Source organism: Leucoraja erinacea, chromosome 31 (assembly GCF_028641065.1).
Source record: "Leucoraja erinacea ecotype New England chromosome 31, Leri_hhj_1, whole genome shotgun sequence".
NCBI lineage: Eukaryota > Metazoa > Chordata > Chondrichthyes > Rajiformes > Rajidae > Leucoraja > Leucoraja erinaceus.
In genome coordinates this window covers 15,924,555-15,939,711 of record NC_073407.1, presented here as the reverse complement: position 1 = coordinate 15,939,711, position 15,157 = coordinate 15,924,555, and the positions used below count along the sequence as shown (strand labels likewise).

Genomic DNA, 15,157 nt, shown 5'->3' with positions numbered 1-15,157 from the left:
TGACGATATTGACTGACCTTCTGATGCTGTGCCCGCTATAGACCCATTTTAACGGCAGGGAGATGAATACCAGTGATGGACCAGGCATATCCTTACGGATTGCCTTAATCACTTCCAGTAATGCTCTTGAGTATACACATTCAAACTACTCACAGGACTAATTGCTTGACAATTCCAAAAACATTTTTATAACATGGCAATTGGTCAGAATACACCAAAGCAGATTCAAATGGAGTGTACAAACGAGTGCTGGGATATATCAGGAAGGAAAGAATTTGCAGAAGGATGGGGAGATGTCTGAGGAATGGGCCTGTGGAATTTAAATTCAAACACTAATGAAATTCTGAAATTGAAAAAGGAGTAGTTATTGTAATCAGGAACCAACCCTTATTAGTGTAGATGGGGCATTGGTCGGTGTGGGCAAGTTGGGCCGAAGGGCCTGTTTCCACGCTGTATAACTTCAAGACCCTTTCTGGGTTATGACTGAATCCAAACCTTCCAATGTGATTGATTCCTAATGACCACCTTATAGAGTCATACAGCAGGGAAACAGGCCCTTCGGCCCAACTCATCCATGCTGGCCAAGATGCCCCATGTAAGCGAGACCCATTTGCCCCTGTTCGTCCCTTTCAGTCCAATTCCTTTTAATAAATGGACAGTTTTTAGTGTGAACCTTTCGAATTGGGAGTAATTCCTCACAGTATGTGACCTGTTCATTCATTTGTCCTCACCCCTACCCACTAGTCCACCTTCGATTCCTTGCATTGACATTATAGAGGCAGGAGACAGATTTTGTCCTGGGTCAGATTCAATTCCAGAGTGTGAAACCTGTCCTTCAAACAAGGGATTCATGCAAATACTTATTTTCAATTCAGAGCCTCAATGTTACCTGTACATGTTCTGCTGCAGGTTAAAGTTCAGAGGTTTTCCATTTTTCTTCCAGGTCACTTCAGGTTTAGGACTTCCTGAAACCTCACAGCTCATCTGTGCTTGAGTATTCGCCACGGCCGTGACATTCGTTGGTGAAGGGCTGATCACAGGGGCACCTAAAAGTCAAAGTAAACATTCCTCAGACCGAGACATGCCTGCATTAATCTACATTCGCAGGTGTTTCATTCCTTGAGAAACGTCAAGAACCAAATAGGGTCACGCCACAGGCCAACATGCAAAACTAAAGCCCACAGTGCAGGCAAAGACACAGTCTGTAGAAGATCATAGTTGCCGAGGTCAATGTTGTGCAGTCTTCCACAGTCTGATGGTTGCCGGGAATAAGCTGTTCTTGAACCTGGAGGTCACAGTTTTCAAGCTTCTGAACCTTCTTCCCGGTGTCAGCAATGAGACGACAGTGTGGTCAGGATAAGAAGCAAATTAGATAAGGCTGATAAGTACAATGAGGTAAACTAGAAGGGAGTGAACAGAGATTGGGGCTGAGAACTGGAGAATGGAAGATGAGAGAAGCTGCAGATTTCCATAACTTTAAAGGCTCTGGGAAAGAGGAAGTTGATGTGGATCCCAATGGCACAAAAACATCTGGTTGGAGCTACAAGGAAATACAGATGCTGGAACCTTGAGCAAACCACAGAATGCTGGTGGAACTCAGCCAGTCAGGCATCACCTGTGGACGGAAATGGACGATGACATTTTGGATCTAACTAAAAACAAACTGCATTTAGTCTGTGAAGAAGGGTTCTGACCTAAAACATAGTCTGTCCATTCCTGCCACAGACCCACCGAGTTCCTCCAATGCTTTGTGTTTTTCTAAAGACCATTTGGTTGTCAGACAAGCACCCTTTTCTAATTTGCAGGAACAAACAAATAAATCACATCAAAAGATGTGAATGTTTTCCTTGCTTGATGAAGTGCTCATGTCTGTCCTACAGTTGCTACATGTTCATCATCTCCTCTTAATGCAAAACAACTGTGCTGGAGGACCTCAGTGTGTCAGGCAATGTCTCTGGAGGGAATGGACAGGGGACATTTCAGGTCAGGATCCTTCTTTAGACCGATAAAGGAGGGTATCTCCCCTTAATGGCCTGAAATGAATTCATATCCCTGGTCAGTCACTAGTTTGTGTCTTCCTTTCCTTTGTCTACTCGAAGGCTCCCCTCATTTCTCATTCCTTAAGACTAGGAGTTACATCAATAGCAACACCTCTTATCCCTGAGAGTTATATATATACACATGGCTGTTCAGATGGTCAGTGTAGCATTGTTAAACATACCCAAGACTTGCAGCTCGATCCAATGTTGATCGGAGCCGACTGCACTGGATGCTGAGCATAGATAGCGGCCGGCATCGAACACTTGCACAGAGGGGATCCGCAGGGAACCGTTAGGGAGAAAGTCAAACCTGAGAGGAAAGGAAGACTTGCCAATCAATTAACAAACAGACAGACAAAGGGTGCCAGGTATATGAAACAAGCTACAGAGCAGGTAGTCGAGGCAGGTACAATAACTACACAACTTTACTATTGCAACATTTAAGAAACATTTAAAAAGGTACATGGATAGAATAGGTTTAGAGGGATATGGGTCAAAAGCAGGTAGGTGTGACTAGTGTAGGTGAGGCATGTTGGCTGCTGTGGGCAAGTTAGGTCAAAGGTCCTGTTTCCACTATGTAAGACTCTATGACTATGAATGAAGGAAAAGGAGTGTGCAGGCATCCAACAATATGGAGCTGACCCTGTAGGGTTTAGGTCTATTATTGTCACGTGTACCCAGGTAGTTTGCTTTGCATGCCATCCAAATTAGACCAGGTAATTCTATATATAAATACTATCGAGACAAACTCATTACAGAGGGAAAGATACAGAGTGAAGAATATCATTCTCAGCATTGTAGCGCACCAGTTCCAGAGACAAGGTGCAGTGAATTGGACAGTACTCTAGCTTATGGAAGGACCATTCAGAAGCCTGATCACAGAAGGGAAGAAACTGTTCCTGAGTCTGGTGGTGTGTGCTTTCAAGCCTCTGTACGTAAGGGCCTGCAGCTTCTGAATAGGATCACAGAAAATGTTTGGAGCAACAATCTGGCAGAAAAAATATTCTTGAGACCAAGACGTACAAATGACCATGGAGTAAGATGGACTCCTGGAATGAAGAGATTGGATAATCTCAATGTTGTATCTGATGTAGATGATTGCAGACAGCACTTTTATTGTGATGGTACAATTATAATATCATAAAAAGATTACCAAAATTAAATTAAAAAAAAAAATCTATTCATTAAATTAGGCGGGCAGGCCCTTAAACATTTTATACCATACCATACGATAAAACTTTATTTATCCCAAGAGGGAAATTGATCTGCCAACAGTCAAAAACACAAGATTCATGAAACAAATGATACGTTTACAATCACCATAGACACCAACGGCAAGGAACAATGTGTGTCCCAGTGCCTTTTTGTCTACAAACACTGGACTACAAGTATATGGAAAGGTACAACCTTGAAGGGAATTGTAGACACAAGGAACCACACGCCATGCTGGTTTACAAAAAAAGACACAAAGTGGTGGGGTAACTCAGCGGTCAGGCAGCAACTTTTGAGAACATGGGTAGGTGACATTTTGGATCCCGACCTCTTCTTCTTGCATATGGCATGCACAATCTAAGACAACTTGTTCTATTTGATCTTATTTGATTGTGCACGCCAGGTTGATTGCATTCGGTGAAGCAGGGCGGACCACGTGAAGGTTGCAATCTCCCACCCCGATCCCGACCTGAAACGTCGCCTATCAATGTTCTCCAGAGATGCTGCCTGACCTGCTGAGTTACTCCAGCACTTTGTGTCCCCTCTTGAGGAGGATTGGATTGTTTCCCTCAAGCTCTGACTGTTCTGGCCATTCGTTTGTACCTAGGGTTCTCTGGGCTCAGTAAACTGCCATCCTTTCTCCAAGTGACCGTTGGTTTTGGATAGCCATGGACCTCACATTCCAGCAGAGCAGGCTGGTTGATGAAGATAGCGAGGGTCGGGGACCCGGATTTAACGGTTGGAGTAACTGAAAAGCAGGCAAAAGTACCAAGTAAATAAACCAGGAGATGGAAAGGTACAATAACAAATAAGACAGCAGAGACACAAAACAGAGTTATGAGTTCAATCAATTCTTAAACCAGTTTACAATCATCTAGGGATATTTAGCTTAGTACAGCGATTATTACAAGAGTGGAATTATCTTGCTGTTCAGTGTGAAATATCGAGACGTTCAGGGCAGCAGTGTCACAAAACAAGTGTGGCAAGCACAAGGCAAGGAAACACTCAATCAAAGAATGAAGGAGGCTGGAGAAAGTGGTGGACATTGCTTGGTCCATGGTTACACACAGAAAAGCTGGATAAACTCAGCGGGTGCAGCAGCATCTATGGAGCGAAGGAAATAGGCAACGTTTCGGGCCGAAACCCTTCTTCAGACTGATCAGGGGTGGGGGTGGGTGGGGACAAGAAAGGGAAAAGGAGGAGTAGCCGGAAGGCTGGAGGGTGGGAGGAGACAGCAGGGGAGCTGAGGAAGGGGAGGAGACAGCAAGGACTAACAGAATTGGGAGAAGTCGATGTTCATGCCCCCGGGGTGCAGACTCCCCAAACGGAATATGAGGTGCTGTTCCTCCAATTTCCGCTGCTCGCTGTGGCCATGGAGGAGACCCAGGACAGAGAGGTCGGAGACGGAGTGGGAGGGGGAGTTGAAGTGCTGAGCCACCGGGAGGTCAGCTAGGTTATTGCGGACCGAGCGGAGGTGTTCGGCGAAACGATCGCCCAACCTCCGCTTGGTCTCACCGATATAGATCTGCTGACATCTAGAGCAGCGGACGCTTGGTCCGCTTGGTCCATCATGGATACTGATTTCCCCACAATCGCAGGGATCTACAGGAATCACTGCCTCAAGAAGGCAGCTAATATCATCAGAGCCCCCACGCTCTCATTTCACTGCTACCTTCGGGAAGATGGCACAGGAGGGTGAAAACCATGATTCCAGGCTTAAGGACAGGATCTTCCCTGGTAGCCATCAGGCTCTGGAACTGTTCCACACAACCCTAACCACTGCCTCAGCACCCAAACTACACTGGATTTTGTTCTACTCAGGTTGCCTTTCTCTTTCTTCCCAGTGCAAGGATCTGTGAAATTGCATGCTCACCTTGAACAATGACGTTGAAGACACGGCTCATTGCCCCTGCGATGTTGCTGATGTGACACCTGTACATGCCCGTGTCTGCGATGTCAACATGGCTGATCACAAGGTATTGGCTGTCTGGCTCATGCTGAATATGAGAACCAGCCTGAAAGCAAAAGATTTCATATTGTAATCACAGCCTTTACCTAAAACCTATTTAGAAAGAAGGGTCCTGAACCGAAATGTCAGCGATTCATGTTCTCCAGGGATGTTTTGTGTCTTCCACAGTACTATTTAAACCTACCAGAAACTGTTGTGCATCACCCTGGTGTAGAAAAGATGGTATTAGATGGAAAGAGCGTAGAGAGGATTTATAAGGATGTTGCAGGACTTGAGGACTCATGGGAGAGTTGGGACTTTATTTCTTGCAGCACAGGAGGTTAATAGTTGATCTTATAAAGGTGTATAAAATCGTGAGGGGAATAGATGTGGTGAATGTACAGTCTTTTACCAGGGAAGGAGAATTAAGAACTAAAGGGCTTGGTTAAAAGGTGTGGAGGGGAGGATTTAATAGGAACATGAGGGGCAACTTTTTCACCAAAAGGTTGGTGATTATGTGGTACAAGCTGTCAGACGGAGTAGTTGAGGGAGGTACAATAGCAACATTTAAAATACACTTGGACAGGTACAGGGGCAAGAAAGGTTTAGAGGGATATGGGTCAAACGCAGGCAAATGGGTCTAGCTTAGATGGAGCATCTAGGTCAGCATGGACGAATTGAGCCAAACAGCCTGTTTCCACGCTCTTTGACTGAACTAATAATTGTGTGACCAACCGCAGTCCAGTTCAAAGTGAGTACAATCACATTCTTTAAACAATATAAAATGTAATCCTGCACCACCCATCACTGAGGAGTTACTCGGGCAATGACTACGTTGGGCTGTTTCTGTGATTTAGGGTCAGGTTGGAGCTCAGAGCAAGTTCAACTTTGAATCTTAAAGCAAACAGATTTATAAATACTGACACCGCTAAACATTGACAATGTCCTAACACACGGCACATGCATCCAATGAAGTTCTGCCGCTCAAAGACACTCACTTGTACCGGGAGGTCATCCTTAAACCACTGGACAGTGGGAGGTGGCACAGCCTCAGACGTGCACTCCAGTGTTAGCTGCTCCTCGGCCATCAGAGTGACCAGCCGGGGATCGCTGGATCCCCTGACATTCGGTGGAACTGTATCAGGGAGACAGAAGTACAACTGAAAGGCGGAGTTGGCGATCAGTCAGTAACCAAGAAGCAGACGAAAGCAACACAGAAAGTGCAACGAAGATAGACACAAAATTTGAATTGTGTGTTGTCCCTACTATTTTTAGTTTTTTGTTTTATTCTGCTTATATGTTTTGTAATCTAATTATTAAATTTTGTAAGGCGTCCTTGGGAGACTTTGAAAGGCACCCATAAGTATAATGTTAATAATAATAATAATAAATGCTGGAGTAACTCAGTGGGACAGGCAGCATCTCTGGATAGAAGGAATGGGTGACATGGTCTCGATCCAGAATGTCACCCATTCCTACTATCCAGAGATGCTGCCTGTCCCACTGAGTTTCTCCGGCATTTTGTGTCTATCTTCGGTGTAAGCCAGCATCTGCAGTTCCTTCCTAGGCAGAAAGTGGAAGCAAGCTCCAGACTGATGAATCTGAAGGATATTTACAAACTGAGTTAATCAAATATGCATGGAACACAATGGGTGAAAAGATCGGAGGATATATTGAATGAGATCAAGATAAATGAGGCACAACAGGACAAATTGTCTCTACTTGTTCCATACAGAGTGATAAACAGAATACCCCTTTTCTAAATAGAAAGAAAGTTAGAAATTATCTATTTAACAAGTTTGGTTTTAGTATTAATGTTCACAGCGTATAAGACATATATTGAGAGATTCAGGAAGTTAAGCGACAAGGAGCAGAAGCTGTGTGGAATGTGATGTGGGAATGGGCTGGAAGGGTGATGAAGCCTTCAGTGATCTGGAAGACTGGGGTGGAGAGAGACAGAGTTTGTTTACTGGAAGAAAATCATGTGGAGGAATAAAGCAGATAATCGTACCATGTATCTTCACCAGGTGATGCTGCTGATCTTCCCCAGCAGGACTTGTAGCCAGACATGTGTAAAGCCCTGCATCTTCTACCTGTAGTGAACCACACCGTAGTTATCAGTAAAGTGACCCATTATTAACAGAGCAGGATTCATCGTTAGACGCTTTACCTCACATTAATGCTTTCTGCCCGAGTCCATCTAAATGCAAGATTAACCCATTTCCTATATCAGGCTGGATCATCCAAAACAGATTGGGTCACTGTGCACGTTCTCTCTTTCCAAGTGGAAACCACGTGTTAAAATGCTTGTGAGAAGAAGGTGGCACAGTGGCACAGCTGGTTGACGCGCTGCCTCACCGCATCAGAGACCACGGTTCGATCCTGACCTCAGGCGCTTTCTGTGTGAAGTTTCCACATTCTCCCTGTGACCCGTGGGTTTCCACCGGGAGCTACGGTTTCCTCCCACATCCCAAAGACATGCGGGTTTGGAAGTTGATTGGCCTCCGTCAATTGCTCCTAGCGGTGTAGGGAGTGGATGCAAAAATAGGATAATGGGATAGAACTAGTGTGAGCAGGTGATGGTTGGCGTGGGCTTGATGGGCCAAAGGGCCTGATTCCATGCTGTATCTCTAAACTAAACTAAAAAAGTATGCACATCGGGGACGGTGAGGGGAATACAGCAACCCATCCATTGTCAGTGTCCCGCTGCAGTGTGTGATGCAGTATCTAGCCCAAGGCGGCATTGATGGGGGAGATGTTGAGATGATTTCACCAGTGACACAATCTCAAAGAAAGGAACATACGTCAGAGATTAGGGGGCAGTCATTTAAAAACAAGGTGTCCAGGAATTACTTATTGCAGAGGCTGGTGAACCTCGACAATTCTCTAACCCAGAGAGAAGAAACTAGATCATTGGGGATATTTAAAGAGGAAGTAAATAATATTTTAATGTTTCAACTGGCCTTCATCGGTGAGGGAATTGAGTCTAGATGTTGGGACTTTGGGTTACAGTTGTGCAAGATGTTGGTGAGGCCGCACTAGGAGCATGCCCTTTGACGGATGCAGCCTGACCCGCTGAGTTCCTCCAACACTTTGTGTTGAAGATTCCAGCATCGGCAGTTCCTTGTGTCTCCACTTGGACTATTATGTTCACCTCTAAAAGGTGTCAATGGCACGCAAAGTATTTCTATCGAAGGCAAGAAAAAACGACAGCAAGTGAAAACTGGGATATGGATGTATGAATCATTGACCTGCACGCGATCTATCCGGAGGATCTTTCCATCGCTCAGCACCAAGCCGATTCCACTGAGAGGGGCCCCATCCCTCAGCCATCTTATTCCGGGAACTGGGATTCCAACTGCCATGCACGTCAGCTCCAGGGGACTGTTCACAACCACGGATACTTCCTGCGTCGTCTCTGACCGAGAAATGTGAGGTGGCTCTACAAACAAAAATGGTTACCGTGAGGTGGCACAGTGGCGCAGCGGTAGAGTTGCTGCCTTACAGCGCCGGAGCCCCGAGTTCGATCCCGACTACGGATGCTGTCTATACGGAGTTTTGTACGTTCTCCCCGCGTGACCGCGTGGGATTTTTTCCGAGATCTTCAGTTTCCTCCCACACTCCAACAACGTACAGTTTTGTAGGTTAAGTGACTTAGTATAAGTGTCAATTGTCCCTAGTATGTATAGGATGGTGTTAACGTGCGGGGACCACTGGTCGGTGCGGACTCGGTGGGCCGAAGGGCCTGTTTCCCCGCTGTATCTCTAAACTAAACAGCTGAACATGAGTTACCATGTTTACCCACCTATAATTCTTAAATGTAAGTACAATAGCAACCTACATTATTTATCACTGTTCACAAGTTAAAAGTCAAGAGTGTTTAATTGTCAATGGAACAATTCACTTCGTACTTGCTGCAGCTTAACAGACCCACAAACTCAGTAGCTCACAGTTTAATATATAATAATGAATAATATAATGTCTGGATTAGAAGGTGTTACCTACAAGGAGAGGGTGGTCAAACTTGGATTTTGTTCTCTGGAACGCCAGAGGTTTAGGGGAGACCTGATGGAAGTATATTAAATTGTGAGAGGCATAGACAGGGTAGACAATCAGAACCTTTTTCCCCAGAGTGGAAACGTCAAGGGTTAGAGGGTCTGGCTTTAACTTGAGAGGGACAAAGTTCAAAGGAAATGTCATGGGTTTGGTGGTGGTGGCTGGAACGTTCTGTTGGGTGGTGGTGGAGGCAGAGATGGGGGCATTTAAGAGGCTTTTAGGATGGTTCAACTGCTAACATTGATTGCATTTCCCGTTTAAGGATGTGCCCATTCACAAATCCAAGCATTCAGGTCACTCACCCATGACCACCAGGCTGAAGTGTCTGGTAGCCTTGCCGACCTCATTGGTGGCAATGCAGGAGTACCAGCCCGAGTCATCCAGGCTGACTGCCGGCAGCTCCAGCCTCATCCCGTGGCTCTCCGTCACCAGCTCATTGAGGACCAGCAGCTCGCCATCCTTCAACCACGAGAACAGAGGGGGTGGGAAGCCACTGGCCTCGCAGGTGAGAGTGACAGAGGTTCCTTGGATGACCAGAACCTCCTCCCTATCTCTGGAGTTTTCAATTCTTGGTGGGACTTGGTTGAATGGGAAGAAGGAAGAACATTTGGTATTAGAAGATAATCCATTAAAGCCTGCCACAAAACATCAACACTGATTAACATGTTGGGGCCAATCTGGCTCTTTGATTTTGACATTTGTTGTCCAACTTTACCACAGGATATTCATACTACGGCCAGAATTTATAGTCCATCCCTAGCTCTCCAACCCAACACCCCTCTGTCTGGCCACATGGATGAGTCTGGAATCACACAAAAGCAAGATTGGATATCAAAGTTTAGGGGGTTAAGAGACATGATGAGGGGAGAAAGATTTTGAGGTAGAGGGGGGGAAAAATTTAATAGGAACTTGAGGGACAACAAAGGGTGGTAGGTATATGGAACGAGCTGCCGGAGGAGTCAGTTGAGGCAAGTGTTATCACAATGTTTAACAAAACATTTAGACAGATATGATAGGTTTAGAGGGGTATGGGCCAAATGCAGGCAGGTGGGACTTGTGCAGATGGGGCCTGTTCATTGACATGGGGGCAAGAAATTGGCTCAACTAGCTGGGATGGGGCAAACTAAGACTGCAAGCTATCTGGCGCCTTGCAATCATGACCTCCGGTCTTGGGAGAGGCTGGGCAGAGACTTGGGAGTGTGTAACTCCCAAGCATCCTATTTTACTCGGAGAAACAGTCCATTAAACTGGGAGGCTCAGACAAGGTGAGGTGGAAGAATGTTAATAAATCAAGCCTGGACATGAAATGGTCTCATATTCTTCACAAAGCTTTGGTGCAAAAGTCAAAGACACACCTTGAATGCGCAGGTGGTAATGTCGCTCTGCCACACCTGCCTGACTCCCCGCCACACACGTGTAGCTTCCCGCGTCAGAGACCTGCACCTCCGCGATCCTGGGCGCAAAGAGAGAAACAAGAAACAATGTCTCGTACCAAGAGCAGATGACCACAGACTCAGAACAGAATCTGTGGGGAGAGGGTGCAGAAGAGATTCAGCAGGATGTCACCTGGGCTTGCAGACTTGAGTTATAGGGAGAGGTGGAATAGGCTAGTACGTTGTCCCTTTGACCATATTGAGGATTACAAGGCCATGCGAGGACAAGTATGGATAAAGTGAAAACACACAGTCTTTTTCTCAGGGTAGAGGGTTCTAAAACTAGAGGGCATAGGCTAAAGGTGAGAGGGGAGAGATTAAAGAGAGACTTCAGGGTCAACTTTTTCCACTTAGAGGGTGGTCCATATCTAGAATGGGCTGTCAGAAGAAGCTAAGAAGTGGTGACAATAAAATAGTTTAAATGACATTAGGGCAGATATACGGATATGATGGGTTTGGAGGCAAATGGGACTAGGCCAACACAATCACCATGGACAGGTTGGGCCGAAGGGCCTGTTTCAGTGCTGCACTGCTCAACGATTCCATGAAATAATCTGGTCCTGATGAAAAGCGACTGACCTCAGAGGTGAAAGCAATTGGTACTGCACACTCGTAGCAAAGTGGTGGTGTAGTTATTTGCAATAAAATTGAACCAGTTATTTTCACGCTGAGGAACCTGGATCATTAGGTTACATTGTGGTTTTCCCAGGGAAGGAAAATGAAGAACTAAAGGGCATAGGTTTAAGGTGAGAGGGGAAAGATTTAATAGTAACCCGTGGGGTAACATTTTCACACAGCGGGTGGAACGAGGTGCCAGAGGAGTTAGTTGGGGCGGGCACTATAACAACATTTAAAAGACATTGGGACAAGTACAAGAATAGGGTAGGTTTAGAGGGATATGAACCAAATGCAGGCAAATGGGACTCGGTTGGATAGGGCGTTTTCATCACCATGCACAAGTGGGGCCAAATGAATGGTTTCCCCACTGTATTGTCTTTTACAGATGCTGTATATTTCTGCCGAATTCAACAATTATTATAACTGAAATATTGGACACAACCACGCTCCATACCTTTTGTTGCCGTTTTTCAGAGCTTTCTTTCTATTGCTATAGTGGCCAGAAAGGTGATATAAGAAACTGCAGAGGCTGGAATCTTGTGGAAAGCACAAAGTACTGGAGGAACTCATTGGGTCATCGGTGGAAGGAATGGACATATGATATTATGAGTCGGGACCCTTGGTCAAACCAGTCTTTGTGAATAGAAAGGTCTTTATGGAAGACACGGCTGACCAGATGAAGCTTTGCTGGGCATGAGATGACCCAGAGGGTGGTGAATCTGTGGAATTCACTGCCACAGACGGCTGTGGAGGCCAAGTCAATGGGTATTTTTAAGGCGGAGATGAACAGATTCTTGAATAGGATGTGTCAGGAGTAATGGGGAGAAGGCAGGAGAAGGGGCTGAGAGGGAAAGATAGATCAGCCATGATTGAATTGCGGAGTAGACTTGATGGGCCGAACGGCCACATTCTGCTGCTGGAACGTACGAACCGCGAAAAAGAACTCAAAGCAGAGCATAGCGCTGAGGAGTGTTTGGGGGAGTGCGGCTCCCACTGGGTCGACAGCACCTTTACCTCAGGATCCGTGCAGAAGACTGCAGCCTGATGCGGGAGGAGATTGGCAGGGGAAGGCCATCCTTCAGCCAGCTGAGCCGCGGGGGAGGGACGCCAGCGGCTCGACATTCCAGCGTCACCACCGCATTGGGCACGGCCGCGACCATCTCGGGAAGGCCGGGGATGCCGCTGATGTTCGGGGGCACTGCGGGCAGAGAGGGAAACAGACTCACAATCAGGGAGGAGTATCTTTTGGCAACACTGATATGACGCCGGCATTTGCCGAAAAAATCGGCAAGTGGGACAGGCCCTTGTGGGAGGCAAGAGTGGAGATTGCGGGGGGAGGCCTTGATGAGCACCTTTGTTTCATCTCCAGCCACAGGCAGATAAAGATGTTTGCCTTCATTGCTAGGGGCATTGAATTATAAGCGTCAGAAAGTCACAATACAGCTCTATTGGACATTAGTTAGGCTGCATTTGGAGTATTGTGCCCCTTTGCAGGAAAAATGTGAAGGCTTTGGACAGGGTGCTGAGGAGGTTTACCAGAATGCTGCCTGGTTTAGAGGGTTTCAGCTACAGGGAGAGGGGGTTGGAAAGACTTGGATTGTTTTCTCATGAACATCAAAGACTTGGCAGAGGAATATAAAATGATAAAAGGCATAGATAGGGTCGAGAGTTGGAACTTTTTTCCAAGGGTGGAAATGTCCGACACTAGAGGGCACAGCTATAAGGTGAGAGAGGGAAAATTTAATGGAGGTGGGAGGGCTAAGTTTTTTTACACAGAGAGTGGTGATGCCTGGAACTGTCAGGGATGGTGGTGGAGGCAGATACGAACGACAGGCTTTTGGATAGGCACATGGAAGTGCAGGGAATGGAGGGATGTGGATCATGTACAGACAGACAAGTTCAGTTTAATTTGGCATCATGTTCGGCACCAGCATTGTGGCCTGAAGGGCCCGTTCCTGTGCTGTACTTTTCTATGGTCTACATAGAAAATAGGTGCAGGAGTAGGCCATTCGGCCCTTCGAGCCTGCAGTTACCTACGTTTGAAGTAGTAATGTTTAGCACAGATATTTGATTATTTCACTTGCCCATCACGTTGAGTATAAACAATTTTGCTTCCTCGCCAGCAGGATTCTGCGCCACACAAGTGTATCTTCCTGCATCTGAGGTCAAGGCTCCCCTTATATGCAAGGAACTTCCATCTGAGGACAGCCTACGGAGAGGGAGAGGGAGAGAAAGAGAGCACTTTTACCGCATAGCATCAGCAGTCTACACTCCTCATTAATTTCACAGACATTTTAAAGGCAATGTGGAACAGCTCAATCAGATCAAAAATATGGGCAATTTGTAGAGGGATCAACATAAAAAGGCAATCAACATTTCCCGACAGCTGTGAGTTTTGTGCTTTCTCTTTGCAATCCCTTTGCACAGTGGCGCAGCAGGTCGAGAGCCGCTGCCTCACAGCGCCAGAGACCCAGGTTCGATCCTGACCTCGGGTGCTACCTGTCTGGGTTTCCTCCGGGTGGCTCAAGTTTGCGGCCACATCCCAAAGATGCGCCGGATGCTGACTAATTGGCCACTGTAAATTGCCCTAACATGTCGGAAGTGGATGGGAAAGTGGGACAACATAGTACTCATGTGAATGGGTGATCAATGGTCCGCGTTGACTTGATGGGCCGAAGGGCCTCTTTCTATGCTGTGCCTTTAAAACTTAAACTAACTTTAACCAAGAGCACTCTGTGATTGAGTTTCAACCTGTGATTCTGCAACTGTACAACTCAACAAGGTCACCCCTCAGCCTCCTACGCTCCAAAGAAATAGGTCCCAATATGTCCATCCTCCCTTTATACTTCAAGCCCACAAGTCCAGTGGAGTTATCTATGTTCAATATCAAAAAAGGGATTGTTTTTCAAAGTAAGATTTGTAAAACAAAACCAATCAACGGGATATCCAGTTACATCCTGACAATGCCTTTCAGCATTCATTACAAAAAATAAAACGCTCACTCACTCAATGTGTATTTGTCCAAGTGTTTCCAATGGTTTACTGTCCTTCAACCATCTTAGGGCAGGTTTTGGTTCCCCCAAAGCCACACATTCCAAATTCACATCTTCATTCACCAGGGCATCATACTCACTGGGCACATCCGAGCCGAGGATACTCGGTGACACTGGTCGGGAGGAAAATAAATAAGCAACAGTTTCAGTCTTCTGGATGACGTTTGGATGCCTTGTTACATCATCTTGCAGGAGACTTTCATGTTCACTTAATATGTTGGGCTCCTCATCCACGAACTGGTTTTGGACAATGAATGACAGACATCACATTGGGCTCAGTCCATAAGGCCAAAGGACACAGGAGCAGAATTGGGCCCTTCGGCCCATCGAGTCCCATCCTGAGTGGGCAGCTCTCTCACCCCTGGATCTGTGCTACTGTGTGCACATGCCCCACACCAGAGACCTCAGGAGAAAACCCAGGCCTGCATGCCAGGGCAATCACAAGTAAAAATACAGCTGCACTTCACACAAGGTGGGAGGGTTCACTCTTTATTTATTACTCAGTGGTCATCAGTAACGTTGCTAATTGCGGGACCTTACACTGCACGCACCTCTTGCTACGTCTCCCACATTACAATAATACGTGGTTGATTGTAAAGCAGCTTGGGGCATCTGGAGGTTATGAAAGGTGCTACATAAATGCAGGTCATCCTTTACCAACATGGCTACCAGCCTTCTCAGCACAGTTGGATAGTGCTTATTTTTGGAGTCAGAATGGTGCTGGTCGGCATATCGTTTCTTGCTGTTGGTGTCTATGGCCAATCGTCATCCTATCAGTTGCTTAAAGGCCTGACCGCC

The 15,157-nt window shown here is 46.2% G+C and overlaps 1 protein-coding gene across 1 annotated transcript in view; it reads right to left on the bottom strand.

The window, feature by feature from the left end:
* The window catches only part of LOC129711986 (hemicentin-1-like), a 238,407-nt gene that overhangs the window by 52,271 nt on the left and 170,979 nt on the right, over positions 1 to 15,157 (bottom strand). The window contains exons 64-75 of the mRNA XM_055660084.1: positions 14,313 to 14,472; positions 13,391 to 13,515; positions 12,321 to 12,504; positions 10,611 to 10,708; positions 9,558 to 9,833; positions 8,451 to 8,641; positions 7,211 to 7,292; positions 6,198 to 6,334; positions 5,125 to 5,266; positions 3,855 to 3,999; positions 2,222 to 2,349; positions 890 to 1,046 (exon numbers count right to left, since the gene is read on the bottom strand). Coding sequence (XP_055516059.1) covers positions 890 to 1,046; positions 2,222 to 2,349; positions 3,855 to 3,999; positions 5,125 to 5,266; positions 6,198 to 6,334; positions 7,211 to 7,292; positions 8,451 to 8,641; positions 9,558 to 9,833; positions 10,611 to 10,708; positions 12,321 to 12,504; positions 13,391 to 13,515; positions 14,313 to 14,472 — 1,825 coding nt within the window. The remainder of the gene's footprint in view (positions 1 to 889; positions 1,047 to 2,221; positions 2,350 to 3,854; positions 4,000 to 5,124; positions 5,267 to 6,197; positions 6,335 to 7,210; positions 7,293 to 8,450; positions 8,642 to 9,557; positions 9,834 to 10,610; positions 10,709 to 12,320; positions 12,505 to 13,390; positions 13,516 to 14,312; positions 14,473 to 15,157) is intronic.